Below are 14,172 nucleotides of genomic sequence, written 5' to 3'. Positions count from 1 at the left end.
ACATTTTTTAAATAACCAGACTTACTAGTCAGAATATCCCTTTTGTCATTCTGCTCTTCATAGAGCAACACTGGGCCTCTAACAAAGTGATACTAGCAGCGTGTGTGTGCATATAAGCATGTATAGCCTAATGTATATTATTCATTATTAATATTTATTTCTGTTTATATATTTATTAGAGATGTGCCGATCAAGTTTTTTTCCTGCCGATACCGATACCGATCACCCATGAGGGTCGATCACCGATACCGATCACCAATACCGATCACATAATTTTTTTTATTTTTTTTATCACAAACACTACCGGTTACATTATGTGGAAAAAGGAACCATGAATTCACCTTAATTTAGACAAAATAACTTTTTCCAAGAAGAAAACTAAACAAAACAGGCATTCTGCAAATTGTACTACTATTGATAATACTATCTTTAACAGACTGATAACATATGGAGGCTCTGAAGAGGCTAAATAATGCAAAGAGCCAAAATAAAACCTCTCAACATTGCCAAAAAGATTCAAGTATAAAACTTAACATTCAAAGGCAAATACAGGATACATTAAACAATCCTGAGTTACTGAATGAAAACTTCCTGATAGTATGGCGGCTAGCTGATTACTGCTAGTTCTGATTGGCTGTTTCTGACTGAGCGGAGTAATTATGCAGAACTGGGAGGAAGCAAAGGAGATCGATTATTTTTTTTAGAGATTATCTGTCTCATGTTAGGACAGCGAACGTTTTAATACGTATGTAAAATGTATTTTTTTTTAATTAGATGCTGCAGCTTTAAGCAGAGGTTCTGCTCCCTGCCATTCTAACACACCTGCGTATAGCTCTGCACAGCAGCAGGTCTCCTTCACTGCCGCACAGGTGTAAACCCAGCGCGAGCGTAGTGGTCGTAGCGCTCATTTGCGTTTAAAGGCTGCTCGGAAAAACAGATTACGACATGTTAACGAATTAAACAGTTTTAACTGCTGATATAAGTGACAGAAGGCACATATATGGGAAGTGCGGAAGCCCTTACTCTATCAAATTGACAGAGGAATAACAGAGAGTTGGCCATTCTAAGATAAAAAACCCAGCGCATACAGCGTTTATGTTTTTTGTTGTTGTTTTTTTTCATCCATACCTCTTCCCGTGCCCCCTGCAATGCCCCACAGTTTGGGAACCTCTGACGTAGCCTGATGCATAGACTTATTCATTAATAATTTTTCGTATTCATGTCTATGTCCCCTTCATCGTAAGGACCTTTAGACGAAGAAGCTGTTTTACTGATACTTGTTTTAGTACAGATGTGCTTCATTATAATATTAATTTGAATAAATCCTTATTCCTTATTAATGGTTAAACGTCATAAAAAAAATTTGTACGGATTATACAAAAAAAAAATTAAAATGCATTCCACTCATACGCTCTCGTCCATTTAATGTTTGAATATCTACGGAAGCTTGTCAGTTGCTATTTCAGAAATTAATATACATGAGGTCAGAACATATTTTTAATTATTTTAAAATATGGAAATTATATTTAATCTTTAAAAAAATCTATAGAGAATATGACAAAGTTAATATGACTAACACAATGTTATTTTGAAATGACAAATCTCATGTATTTACATGTATTTACATGTAAATTGTCATTATTACGTATTAGCGAACAAAAAATGAACTTTAACATTTGTCTAAAACCGACTTGTTACAAACTCGTTGATTCATACAAAGAATTGTCTTTAATTGGCTTATATTTATTTATTTATTTATGTATTTATTTATTTATTTATTTATAACTTTATTTCTTGTAAACAACAATATAGAACTGTGCTGTGTACATATTAGAAAAAACAAACAAAAACAAAACAAATATAATTGCCAGGGGGAACATAAAGTACAATAGTGACAAGAAAATTACAATCAAAGTAATCTTGCATATAGAAAATAATACAAATTGTGGTATATGTGCCAGTGAATTAACATAAGAAATAATCCAAAATTCCAAGTTGATTGCAAGTCCATATTGTTGGTTTTGCTTTTTGATTAGTTGAAGGTTGAATTGTAAATATATAATGTTTATAATGTTTAAGTTCAATCAAAAAAACTGAAAAGTCTGTTTTTTCCTCAAAAATTTACATGTATGTAGGTGAAATTTAGCCTTAAGAAGTAATATAATTGGTTTATAGGTTGTTTATAGGTTCTGTTCAGGAATTACGTCACACTAAACGCATGGTGCGTTCCATTTCCGTCGTCGCAAGCCGGAATTTCCGAGTGCAAAGTTAGGAACCGTAATTTTCTATGTGATAATTTTACTTCCTTAATTTTTATTTATTTGCTAATTTTATTTAATTTAGTTTAATTTGTTTTGTGTAGCTTATAAATATACTATGCACTGTGATATACAAACAGATGTTACAAAAACAAAACACACCAGACGTGCAAATAAACACTTTATTTCTATAGAATTCAAAATGTTTTCTATAGCTTTCCTTCCACGTTCAAAACCCAAATTTAAGGGGCATTCAAGCTATTGGGTTTAATAAGCAATTGCTTTTTCTAGGACCGGTTGGCTTGAACAATTGTTTTTTTGTTTGTTTGTTTTTTCCACTGAATAATTAAATCATAATTTGAAAACAGTTTTTTATTGCATCTTTTTTTGCTTCTTTATACAGGATGTTTTGATAATGTGAAATATTTAAGTGACATTTTTTTCAGCACTGTAAGGCGTGTATGCCATACCAGGTCAGCCGAAGTGAAATTTTCAAAGGTCCGCGAAAGCAGCACTTTACAAGTCTCGCGAGAGAGCACGTTTACCGGGTAGCTTTGTAGCGCGAGAAAAATCTTGCTAGCGTGCTGGCTGTTCAACCGGCGCGTCTTTCATTATCAACAATAGTTCAGACAAAACCCGTTAAGGTTCAGGAAAAACATTAACGGCCGTTTCAACAAAATATATTAAGGCACTAATTAACCGACCATATCTCTGAACCGAAGAGAGATTTTCGTCAAAATGTCCGAAGGCGAAAACTGCGTTGAACAGCGGGAAGAACCAACTGAACTTGAAGAAGCCGGAGGAGCGGAGGTAACACGGTTTAAACTATTCCCATCACTGACTAAATGTTTTTCAGACACACCACCTTCATCGTCAATGCACCCTCTCTTCGCTTCGAAAGTTATTCCGTCCTCTTTGTGTTAAATGCTGACTGTGCGAGTGTTAATGTGAGGTATCCAGGCTAGTTAGCTCTCCGCGACGGGTGCTACAGTTAGCTAACAGCAGCAGCATCAGAGGCGTCCAGCGGCTGCGCAAGCTAACGTTCCCCGTCCCCATAAGCAGTGTTTATACTCCAAAGGTTATTGCACCAAAATTATTCCCTCGTTTATTGTTCACTGGTAAAATACACGCGGTCATCTTGGTACTTGTGAATGTAAACATTTTAACTGGACCAGTGAGGAGGATAACTTCTCAACTTTCCCATCAGTCTCTTTGTTTTCAATGAGTCTGGTCAGAAAAAGCATGCTAACTGTTTGGGATCTGCAGCACCTTCTGTTGTGTTTCAAAAAAACCAAACCAAAACAAACAAAATGGCATCCTACTAACTTCATTTGGCCTTTCAGAAAAACTACATTATGCCTGTGAGAAGTTGACCTGTGCTATGTTACCAAATAAGATATTTTTATGTAACAAAATACGATATATTTAGACGAGCACAAACAACTAAAAATGTATGTTTCTATGTTCTAATTAATTCACCGTTAAAGCTGAAATCTGCACATAAGTCGCCACAGTAATCCACATTTTATTGTTAGATTAAATGCACATAAAATAGAAGAAATAGGAATATTCTTTATTGTCATGTAGTGGGGAAATTAGTGTATCAGCAGCAAGTTAAAGGTAAGTAAATAAGAAATATAAAAATAAGAATAACCTTTATAATTAAGGCAAATTTACAACGTAACAAAAACAGTACTGTGTAGTTATTGAAAATGGCACATTTGTATAAAATAGAAGTACAACTGAGTATGGTAATTTAATAAATGAACAACATATGCATTTGTATTATTATTTTTGCATAAAAGACAATAGACAATTTATAGCAAATGAGAACTGAAATAATGGCAGATATGTAAACACTTATTGCGGTGTTGAGAGCATTATAAATAAAATCTATTATTATTAAAATGAGTTAGTTTGAAGCTGCAGTAATGGCTAACTACCAAGCAATCTTGACGGTTAAATTGAACTTGATCTGAATAGATTTTTTTTTTTGTAAAATCCTTCGTGATTCAGCAAAATAATTCAACATTTTATGAATATATTTTGTTATTGCTTTATTGCCCAGACCTAGTTAAAACTTTTAGAATACCATTAAACTTAAGTAGGCCTATGTTGAGATTGTATTTTTATTACTAAATGTATCTATTTGAAGATAAATTATTTTTTGTTTTAACACAAAACAACCAATCAGTTCTACACAGAATTCACTAAAAATGTACAAAGAATAAATACAGCACCACATTTGCTGCTATTATATTATACAATAATATTATATTATTATAATATAATATAATATATTATATATTATAATATATGCAATTATATTATACATAATTATACAAGAATTATGCTCTTTGTGGACTGTCAATTGGATAGTTTAGCCCTGCTAAAACTAATATGAAATTATCTCATCAAAACGTATGGCTTGTGTTACACCAGCTGATTCAATTAATTAATTTTCAATTATGATGCCTTTTATTTAGGGCACTTAGTTTCTAATAAGCAGTTATTGGTTTTTAAAGCAATAACTCTTAAAACATGACATGACACCAGGTTGTTAGTGTAAATATAATATATTTTTACATCTATTTTCATTGAAAGCAGCTGAGGTCTTGTTCCTCATCAGTTTACTTGGAGTGTCGATCCTATGGAATTAGAAATATGAAACTAAATATTCCAAAGCAAATCTAATCTATAATCTTGTGCTTCAGGAAAAATCAGACTCTTCAGATGCTGGAAAAGAATCCTCATCAGAAGGTGGCGCTGATGCACAAGATGCATCCTCCTCTTCATCATCTAAGACTAAAGATTCCACTCCGGGTTATGAGGAGAAAGTGGTAAATAGATTATTTTGTGTAGTTGAAGTATCATATCCGACTGTTGTGATTCTGGGTAAACGAGTGAAGAGACTTCCTTCTGTTTGTTGCAGCAAACTGACCGAACCAACAGGTTTGAATATCTGTTAAAGCAAACGGAGCTGTTTGCACATTTCATCCAACCGGCTGCACAGAAGACCCCCACCTCCCCGCTGAAGATGAAGCCAGGCCGTCCCCGGATCAAGAAAGACGAGAAGCAGAACCTGCTCTCTGCCGGAGAGTGAGTACTCGGCCCAACAACTCGGCTTGTTTTTGACCTTCGGAAACTTAAACCCATTTCCTGTTCTGTGTTTCAGCAACCGGCACCGCCGCACCGAGCAAGAGGAGGACGAAGAGCTACTCAACGAGAGCACAAAGACCACCAACGTGTGCACTCGCTTTGATGAGTCTCCCTCCTGTAAGCGCAGACCGGCTTCCAGAGCTGAAGGGAATTTTAGAGCCGTTCTTCAGGTTGACCGCTCTCTTGTGTCTCATTTCAGATGTGAAAACAGGAAAAATGAGGGACTACCAGGTCCGTGGTCTGAACTGGCTCATTTCTCTGTATGAAAATGGAATCAACGGCATCCTGGCAGATGAGATGGTCAGTATTTCCCCGCTGATGAAAGCGTGTGGGTGAATTACAGTTAGGGCTGAAACTATTAATTGTAATGAATCGATTGTTGAAATAATCGTCAACTAATTTAGTCATTGATTAATCATTAACTGGAGTACACAGACTCAAAAAAAGAGGCAATTTTCTGATATGACACAGTCAGAGCAATCATTTAAGATAACAAATAAAAAAAGTTTATAAATATACTCTACCCAAAACTCAATTCTGTGAAAAAAAAACTTCCATTAATCACCGTTTATCATCCAGTTATTAATCAGCTAATAGAAAAAACAGCCAACTGTTTGTCCTCCATCGTATTGATGTCAAGTCGAGCAGAAAGGGCTGAGCTTTTCACATTTGTATGTTAAAAGTTTTTATTTTCCACTGTAGATCAAATGTTCACTAAAGTAAACATTTGCTTTAGTGAACATTTCTTGTTCACTAAAGTAAATTTAGTGAACATTTCTTGCAAAGACATAGCAAGAAGTGCTATGTCTTTGCAAATCATTGCAAAATGTGCCGTTTTTTTGTTTTTGTTTTTGTTTTTTTGCTGATTAGTCATCAAAAGTAATCAATTGATGACTAAAATAACGGTTAGTTGCTGCTGTAATTCCAGTTAGTTTCTGGCCTTCAACATGTTGTCTGAACCTGTTCAGGGACTGGGGAAGACCCTCCAGACCATCGCCCTGCTGGGCTACATGAAACACTACAGAAACATCCCAGGTCCTCACATGGTGCTGGTCCCCAAGTCCACTCTGTACAACTGGATGAACGAGTTCAAACGATGGGTCCCCTCTCTGCGCGCCGTCTGCCTGATCGGAGATCGGGATCAGCGTGTAAGCTGTGACGTAATGATTCATCTAAGGCTTTTGATTTAAAACTCTGTCATTTGAAACATTTGGGTTCTGATTGATTTCCTTCAGACCGCCCTGATCAGAGACGTCCTGCTGCCAGGAGAGTGGGACGTCTGCGTCACGTCTTACGAAATGCTCATCATAGAAAAGGCCGTGTTTAAGAAGTTCAACTGGAGGTACCTGGTCATCGACGAAGCTCACAGGATCAAGAACGAGAAGTCAAAGGTCAGGAGCTGCTGACATTTTGCCCTTTTCGAGGTTCATTAGGGGGCTTGAAAATGCTTGAATTTCATTTAGGTTTTTTAAAGGTTTGGAAAGTGTTTGATTTCTACATAAAGTTCATGAAAATGCTCAATATTCAAACTACACAGTTTTGTAACAAAGTGCAATCTAATGTTTGATTAAAAACTTAATTATTCAGTTAAAACCAGATACTTTCAAATACCTAATAACATTTTTTCTCACAGTCTAAAGTTAAATCAGACTAAACTTCTTTTTATTTCACTTAGAATTACCAAAATTATTTATAATTGTTGAAAGCCAGAAAACTTTTTTTGCAACTTCGAATTAGTACGTTTGAATGTGGAATGTTGTTAATAACAGTAATAATTTATGTCATGTCTTTCAGCTGTCAGAAATTGTGCGTGAATTTAAAACCACCAACCGGCTGCTCCTGACTGGAACGCCGCTTCAGAACAACCTGCATGAGCTCTGGGCTCTGCTCAACTTCCTGCTGCCTGACGTTTTCAACTCATCGGAGGTGTTTACTTCCATCCTGTTTTCCCCTGTCGCCTAACCGAGTTCATGCATCAGGTTACTTACCAAGTTTTCTTTTCTTTCTAGGATTTCGACTCATGGTTTGACACAAACAACTGCTTGGGTGACCAGAAGCTGGTTGAACGTCTTCACACTGTAAGTTCCAAACATTTAATGTAAATCTCATCCTTTTAAAGTGTGTATTTGGGTTGAGTATCCCTTTAAATGCCGTGTTGTTGTTGTTCAGGTGCTGCGTCCTTTCTTGCTTCGTCGTATCAAAGCGGACGTCGAGAAAACTTTGCTTCCCAAAAAAGAGATCAAGATTTACGTGGGTCTGAGTAAAATGCAGCGCGAGTGGTGAGCATCGAAGCTTCAAGATTCTTTGACATTAAATTTGATCTGAACTGGACGTCTAAAGACATCGGCTGTATCTCCACCCATCAGGTACACAAAGATTCTCATGAAGGACATCGACATCCTGAACTCTGCGGGCAAAATGGACAAAATGCGTCTGCTGAACGTCCTCATGCAGCTGAGGAAATGCTGCAACCATCCGTACCTGTTTGACGGGGCGGAGCCCGGCCCGCCCTACACCACCGACCTCCACCTGGTGGTGAACGGCGGCAAAATGGTGGTGCTGGACAAGCTGCTGCCCAAAATGAAGGAGCAGGGTGTGTAGGCTGTTTGACATCAAGCTAGCTTTTCATATCAGACTGACATGGTCTGGATGAGTAAATGGATTACAGAAATTATTTTTACTAAACATGGGAAAGGTTCAGTTTTCTTCCAAAGGTTTCAGAGCTTAACAATGTAGCGCGCCTCCTCTGGGTCAGAGAAGCCCAAGTGGCTGGGGAGAGGGAAGCCTGGGCCTCCTTACTTACCCAGCTCCGGATAAGCGGAAGAAGATGGATGGACAGATGGGTGACTTCCGAGCGTCCTGAGCTGTTGTTTTGTTTCTTTGTTTAGGCTCCCGTGTGCTCATCTTCAGTCAGATGACCAGGATGCTGGACATCTTGGAGGACTACTGCATGTGGAAGAACTACGAGTATTGCCGTCTGGACGGACAAACGCCACACGAAGAAAGACAGGTACATAATGTTCATGTGTATTGAACACTGAAAAATAATATTTTATTTTTTACATAGTTAAGATTAGGATTTAACTGAAGTTCAAAAAAAGAAATATTTTAACTGTAATTTTTGTGTTTGCCTGTTTTAAGACATTTTTATGAATTCCAAAAACACATAATCAAATTTCTTGTCAGCTTTTAACACAAAAACATGGTGGCCACTGTTGGGCTCCCCATACCACTGGTGGGCTCCCCCTCCCACCAGGCTTGTGCTTTTTTCAGGGGAAACCTTTACTGGTATCGTTTGACTCTTAACAAAGCGCTTTCTCTCTAATGTCACCAGGTCTCCATCAACGCCTACAACGAGCCAAACAGCACAAAGTTCATCTTCATGTTGAGCACCAGGGCCGGCGGTCTGGGCATCAACCTGGCTACCGCCGACGTAGTCATTCTCTACGACTCGGACTGGAACCCCCAAGTCGACCTGCAGGCGATGGTGAGCGCTCTGCCCCAGTGAATTAGTTTCTGTCTGAAGAAAGCAGAAGATGGAGAGCTGTCTGGTTTTCCTTTTAGGATCGAGCTCACAGAATCGGTCAGCAGAAGCAGGTGCGTGTTTACCGTTTCATCACGGAAAACACCGTGGAGGAGAGGATTGTGGAGAGGGCCGAGATGAAGCTGCGCCTGGACTCCATCGTCATCCAGCAGGGTGAGCCTCGTGTCCGCTCTGTGAGTGGATTTGGTGGAATGAGGAAGCAAAGCTAAAATATTGTTTTGTCTGCAGGAAGACTTGTGGATCCAAGTGCGAACAAGCTGGGTAAAGACGAGATGTTGTCCATCATCCGGCACGGTGCCACACACGTGTTTGCTTCCAAAGAGAGCGAGATCACAGACGATGACATTGATGCGATCCTGGAGCGCGGAGAAAGAAAGGTGAATCCTGCAGAGGATTTCAGATGAGCCGTTCCTAAAAGTTTTAAGCCGTGAATGTAAACCTTCGATTGTTTTCTGGCAGACCATGGAGATGAAAGAGAAGCTGTCATCTCTGGGTGAAAGCTCACTGAGGAACTTCACCATGGACACCGAGAACACCAGCGTGTACACATTCGAAGGAGAGGACTACAGAGAGAAGAAAAAGGTAAAAGTCCTGACCAGCAACAGCTGAGCTGTCGTTCTCCATGTGTCGTATTTTAAAACTTGGGTTTGTTTTTTCTTTGCAGGTTATCACCAACTGGATTGAGCCTCCCAAAAGAGAACGGAAAGCCAATTACGCCGTAGATGCGTATTTCAGGGAAGCTCTGCGAGTCAGTGAGCCCAAAGCACCCAAGGTAGGACCAGATCGCTCTGCTAACACCGAGACTTTATAATCTGGGGTCACAAAGGTGCTTTAAATGCTTGAGTTTCAATTTTCAAGGTCTGGAAAGTGCCTGATTTCTGCAGGAAGTCCTGGGAAATGCTTGACATTCAAACTGCAACCTTATGTTTTATTACAAACCTACATTTGGAAAGCATTACAGTTAAAACCACATATTTTCATGCACCTAATAAAAAGACAGATTTTTTTCTCAGTGTCTGAAGTTAAATTAGAGTAAGTTTTTATTTTAGATAAGTTAAATTACCTACATTATTTCAATTTGCTGAATTGAAATAATTCAGCAAATTGACATGTCAGAAAATGTTGCACAATTTTTTCTACGACTTATATTTAGTTTAAGCGTTTAATTTGAGCAGAAAGGTAATTTGCCTTAATATGAAAACATTTTGTTTACTAAACTTTTGTTTCAGTTGGAATTACCAAAATTATTTGTTTCTTAAATGCCAGAAAACCTTTTTTTTGACGATCTGTGAATTCAAAATCTTGAATGAAAAATACTGTCACAAGACATTATTAATAATAGTAAAAAATTATATATACACTAGTTAATTTAAACTTCTTTTTAGTTCATTTGTATTTTTTTTAAATCTCCAAATTGTTGTACTGGAAAAGTTTGGAAACCTGCCTTCAAAGTGCTTGAATGTTACTGTGGTAAAATGTGTGAATCCTGTATAAAGCATATAAAGCAGAAGGACAGCAGGATTGTTTTGTTCTTGGTGAAAACGTTTTCCCTGATTTTACAGGCTCCTCGTCCGCCGAAGCAGCCAAACGTCCAGGACTTCCAGTTCTTCCCTCCACGCCTGTTTGAGCTTCTGGAGAAGGAGATCCTGTTCTACAGAAAGACCATCGGATACAAGGTTTAAAAAAAGCTCAGATTTAGTGGATTAAATTCCTCAGGCGGTGCCTTTTGAGATGTTTTATTGTTTAACTTTGCCTCCTGGTCCAGGTTCCACGTAATCCCGACATCCCCAACTCGGCCCAGGTCCAAAAAGAAGAGCAGGCCAAGATCGACGAGGCCGAAGCTCTGACTGAGGAGGAGCTGGAGGAGAAGGAGAATCTACTGCAGCAGGTACAGATCATTCTCACCCAGATCGGCTGGTTTAACACGGAGTCGGTCTGTAAAGAACTGAGACTTTGATCTGTTATGTTCTGAAACCACAAGAGAGAAAGTCAGTCTGATGCTGCAGCTCTGAAAGGAAGGAGCATATTCTGTAAAACGGGGCGTTTGATTTATATTCCTATTCACTCAGAACAACCCTGATTATACCAAAACAAACTCGCATCTTATTCTGTCATCATTCTGCCAGGATTTTCAAAATAAAAGCACTGTGTTGTTGTTTTTTTCAGTCTTTTTTTCAAGTTAAAACATAAATGAATTAAAAACCCTCCATGATCAGACTTTAGACTCAGGTTAGATGGTATTTTACTCAAATTTAAAGAATTTGCTTTTGATACTTTTCAAGTTTTAGAAAATGCAAAACAAGGAGAATAAGCTATATTTAAATTAATGGTTTCACCAAACTGTATTTCCTGTTTCATTTATTACAAGATTAAGAATTTCACCAAGCAAATTAAGCAGAATCTTGGTTCAAAATAGTTTTGTCTTTCCAACCTTAATTCCTTGTTGGTTTTTTTTGCCATTAATGAAAACTTCTGTTTTATCTGCAGGCACTACTGTACGTTTTAATAAATACTTAAACCTTGACCTCCAATATTCACCACAAAGCTATTAAAAAAGTCTTTAAAACTAAATGTAATTGTATTCCTTTGATATAATTCTACAATGCACAGCACAGTTTTGTTTCTCAGGAGTAAATGAGGAGAAACGTCATGGATTTTTGCTACAGTCATCAGTTTTTGGGGGTTTTTTTCCGCAGGGATTCACAATTTGGAGTAAACGAGACTTCAACCAGTTCATTAAAGCCAACGAGAAATGGGGAAGAGACGATATCGAGAACATCGCCAGAGAAGTCGAGGGAAAAACACCTGAAGAAGTTATGGAATATTCTGGTAATTAATAAACATATGTACATCATTTAAATATGTATTTAGTTTTCTGTGGGGTGTTTTTCTAACTTTGTGCGTGTTCTTTATTTCTCTGCAGCCGTTTTCTGGGAGCGCTGCAACGAGTTACAGGATATCGAAAAGATCATGGCCCAGATCGAGAGAGGAGAAGCCAGAATTCAGAGAAGGATCAGCATCAAGAAAGCTCTGGACTCGAAGGTGAGCCGCCGTCCGAGGGTTTGAAGCAGCAGCTCGACATCAGGCTGGAGCTCCAAAATGCTCAAATTTCCAGGTTTTAAAAGGGCTTCATTTATGTATAAAGTTCTTGGAAATGCTTGATATTCTAACTGGACAAATTTGCAATAAAGTGCAAAGAGATATTTGATTAAAAAGCGAAATTTGGAAAGTGTTATTTTACAGTTGGAACCAGATGGTTTCATGCACCTAATCGAGACACAAAACCCTTTTCTTTCACTATTTGAAGATAAATCAAACTTTTTATTTTTATTTTTTAGATGTTAGAATTAAAGAAATTATTTCTAGTTGATAAATGCCAGAAAACGTATCAAGAATATTTCTAGACATTTCAAATTTTTCAATAACCTATTGAGCTGTGTAATTAAAATTAAGATTGGCTTATATTTAATACCTTTTTTTCAGTTTTGCAGTGTGTGTGTGTGTGTGTGTGTGTGTGTGTGTGTGTGTGTGTGTGTGTGTGTGTGTGTGTGTGTGTGTGTGTGTGTGTGTGTGTGAGACATTTCAAAACTTAAAATAGTTTTATTTAGGTTTACTTCGTTCCTTCTGTATAATATAGAATACTATAACAATATATTATTAACAGTAATAAACATTAGTGAATAAAAACAACCTTTTTTAGTTAATTTGTATAGTTTTTATCTCTGGTGTTGAAAAAGTTTAAAAACGTTGAAAATGCTTTAACTTTGCTGTGATGTGTCCCAACCTGCAACATGTGTGCAGATCGGACGCTACAAGGCTCCCTTCCATCAGCTCCGCATCTCCTACGGCACCAACAAGGGCAAGAACTACACGGAGGAGGAAGACCGCTTCCTCATCTGCATGCTGCACAAGCTGGGCTTCGACAAGGAGAGCGTCTACGACGAGCTCCGCCAGTGCATCCGCAACTCGCCTCAGTTCCGCTTTGACTGGTTCCTCAAATCCAGGACAGCCATGGTGAATTCAGTCTCCCTGGAGCTTTCTTGATCCGTTTTCCTCTCTTGTCTTGGTTGACATAAGTAAAACTTTAGGGGCTTGTTCTGTCGATGTAGGAGCTGCAGAGGCGATGCAACACTCTGATCACGCTGATAGAGAGAGAGAACATGGAGCTGGAGGAGAGAGAGAAGGCTGAGAAAAAGAAGAGGGGACCAAAGAGCGGCTCAGTAAGTCGGAGCTTGGAGAGATGGGATGTCTGTGCTAAGGCTGAAGCGATTATCAGAATAATTGCCAACTAATTTAGTCATAAATAGACTCAAATAAAATGCCATTTGGTGGAAAACAACAAATTCAGAGCTGTAACCAAGCCAGAATTACATTTTGTATTTAAGATAATTGTCTGTAAATATGCATTTTAGGCAAAACGCCTCGAGCGGCAGTTTAGCTTCACCTGGTTCAGACTTACTGAAGGAATACTGTGGTATACTTTTAAGGCAGCCTTATTTATTAAATAAGAATATTTAATTTCTTATTTAATAAAGGAATTCAATTATTTATTTGCACCTTTTAATGAAGTGGTTAAATGAGAAATCTGTAGAATTGTTAGAAAAATGTATTAATCGATTCCTGAAATCACCAGCAGTTTTACTGACATCAGTCTCACTGAAAGCGTTTCTCCATCTCGCTCTTCTCCAGGCGCAGAAACGTAAAGCAGAGGGGACCCCCGACGGCCGAGGACGCAGGAAGAAGCTCAAGTTGTGAGGCAGCTCACGAAATAAAAGATGACAATTTGACCACGTCAACCAGCTCCAGCGTCATTAGTCCTAGTCTCCGTCTGTCCTGCAGGCTGTGATGATGTACTGTGTTTAAAATCCACCACCACTGATCCGGTTGTTTTTGGGAAGTGTCACCTTACGGGCCTGCGTTGTCGTCACTGACCTGAACACTTCAGCTGTGCTGGTTTAGATTGTTTGTTTGGTAGCTTTGTTTGTTTTTTATTATTAGATGTTAACTGAAATAATTGTATTTATGCCATTTGGTTGCACTGCATTCCATTGCTCAAAATGTACCCTTTGTGGGGTTTTTTTTTTGGAAACATCTGTTCTTGCATCTCTTTGGAGTATAAAATGTCTTTTTGAGCATCACAAATAAATCTCCCCTTTTTATATTAAATCTATTAGCTAAGCTTTTCTATGAAATTAAGCTTTGGATCATATT

The 14,172-nt window shown here is 38.1% G+C and overlaps 1 protein-coding gene across 1 annotated transcript; it reads left to right on the top strand.

Moving 5' to 3' along the window:
- Window positions 1-2,794: 2,794 nt before the first annotated feature.
- On the top strand, window positions 2,795-13,757 carry smarca5 (SNF2 related chromatin remodeling ATPase 5). Its single transcript, XM_008420070.3, has 24 exons — window positions 2,795-3,068; window positions 4,973-5,098; window positions 5,191-5,357; window positions 5,434-5,534; window positions 5,617-5,717; window positions 6,386-6,565; window positions 6,653-6,808; window positions 7,212-7,343; window positions 7,427-7,495; window positions 7,587-7,696; window positions 7,784-8,010; window positions 8,306-8,427; window positions 8,752-8,904; window positions 8,982-9,114; window positions 9,190-9,338; window positions 9,421-9,543; window positions 9,626-9,733; window positions 10,524-10,637; window positions 10,727-10,849; window positions 11,658-11,790; window positions 11,885-12,003; window positions 12,763-12,975; window positions 13,071-13,181; window positions 13,651-13,757. Exons 1-24 carry the CDS (start codon window positions 2,997-2,999, stop codon window positions 13,714-13,716), a joined length of 3,108 nt encoding a protein of 1,035 aa, XP_008418292.1. The 5' UTR covers window positions 2,795-2,996; the 3' UTR covers window positions 13,717-13,757.
- Window positions 13,758-14,172: the final 415 nt, after the last annotated feature.

This window comes from Poecilia reticulata, chromosome 1 (genome assembly GCF_904066995.2).
Source record: "Poecilia reticulata chromosome 1, P_reticulata-male-v2, whole genome shotgun sequence".
NCBI lineage: Eukaryota > Metazoa > Chordata > Actinopteri > Cyprinodontiformes > Poeciliidae > Poecilia > Poecilia reticulata.
The sequence above is the reverse complement of the archived record's forward strand: the minus strand, read 5'-3'. Positions and strand labels throughout refer to the sequence as shown.

Coding starts and splice junctions, on each gene's coding strand:
- smarca5 (XM_008420070.3), top strand. CDS start 2,997: ATGTCCGAAGGCGAAAACTGCGTTGAACAGCGGGAAGAACCAACTGAA. Junction 7,344..7,426: donor ACGTTTTCAACTCATCGGAG/GTGTTTACTTCC, acceptor TTTTCTTTCTAG/GATTTCGACTCATGGTTTGA. Junction 7,697..7,783: donor AGTAAAATGCAGCGCGAGTG/GTGAGCATCGAA, acceptor TCCACCCATCAG/GTACACAAAGATTCTCATGA.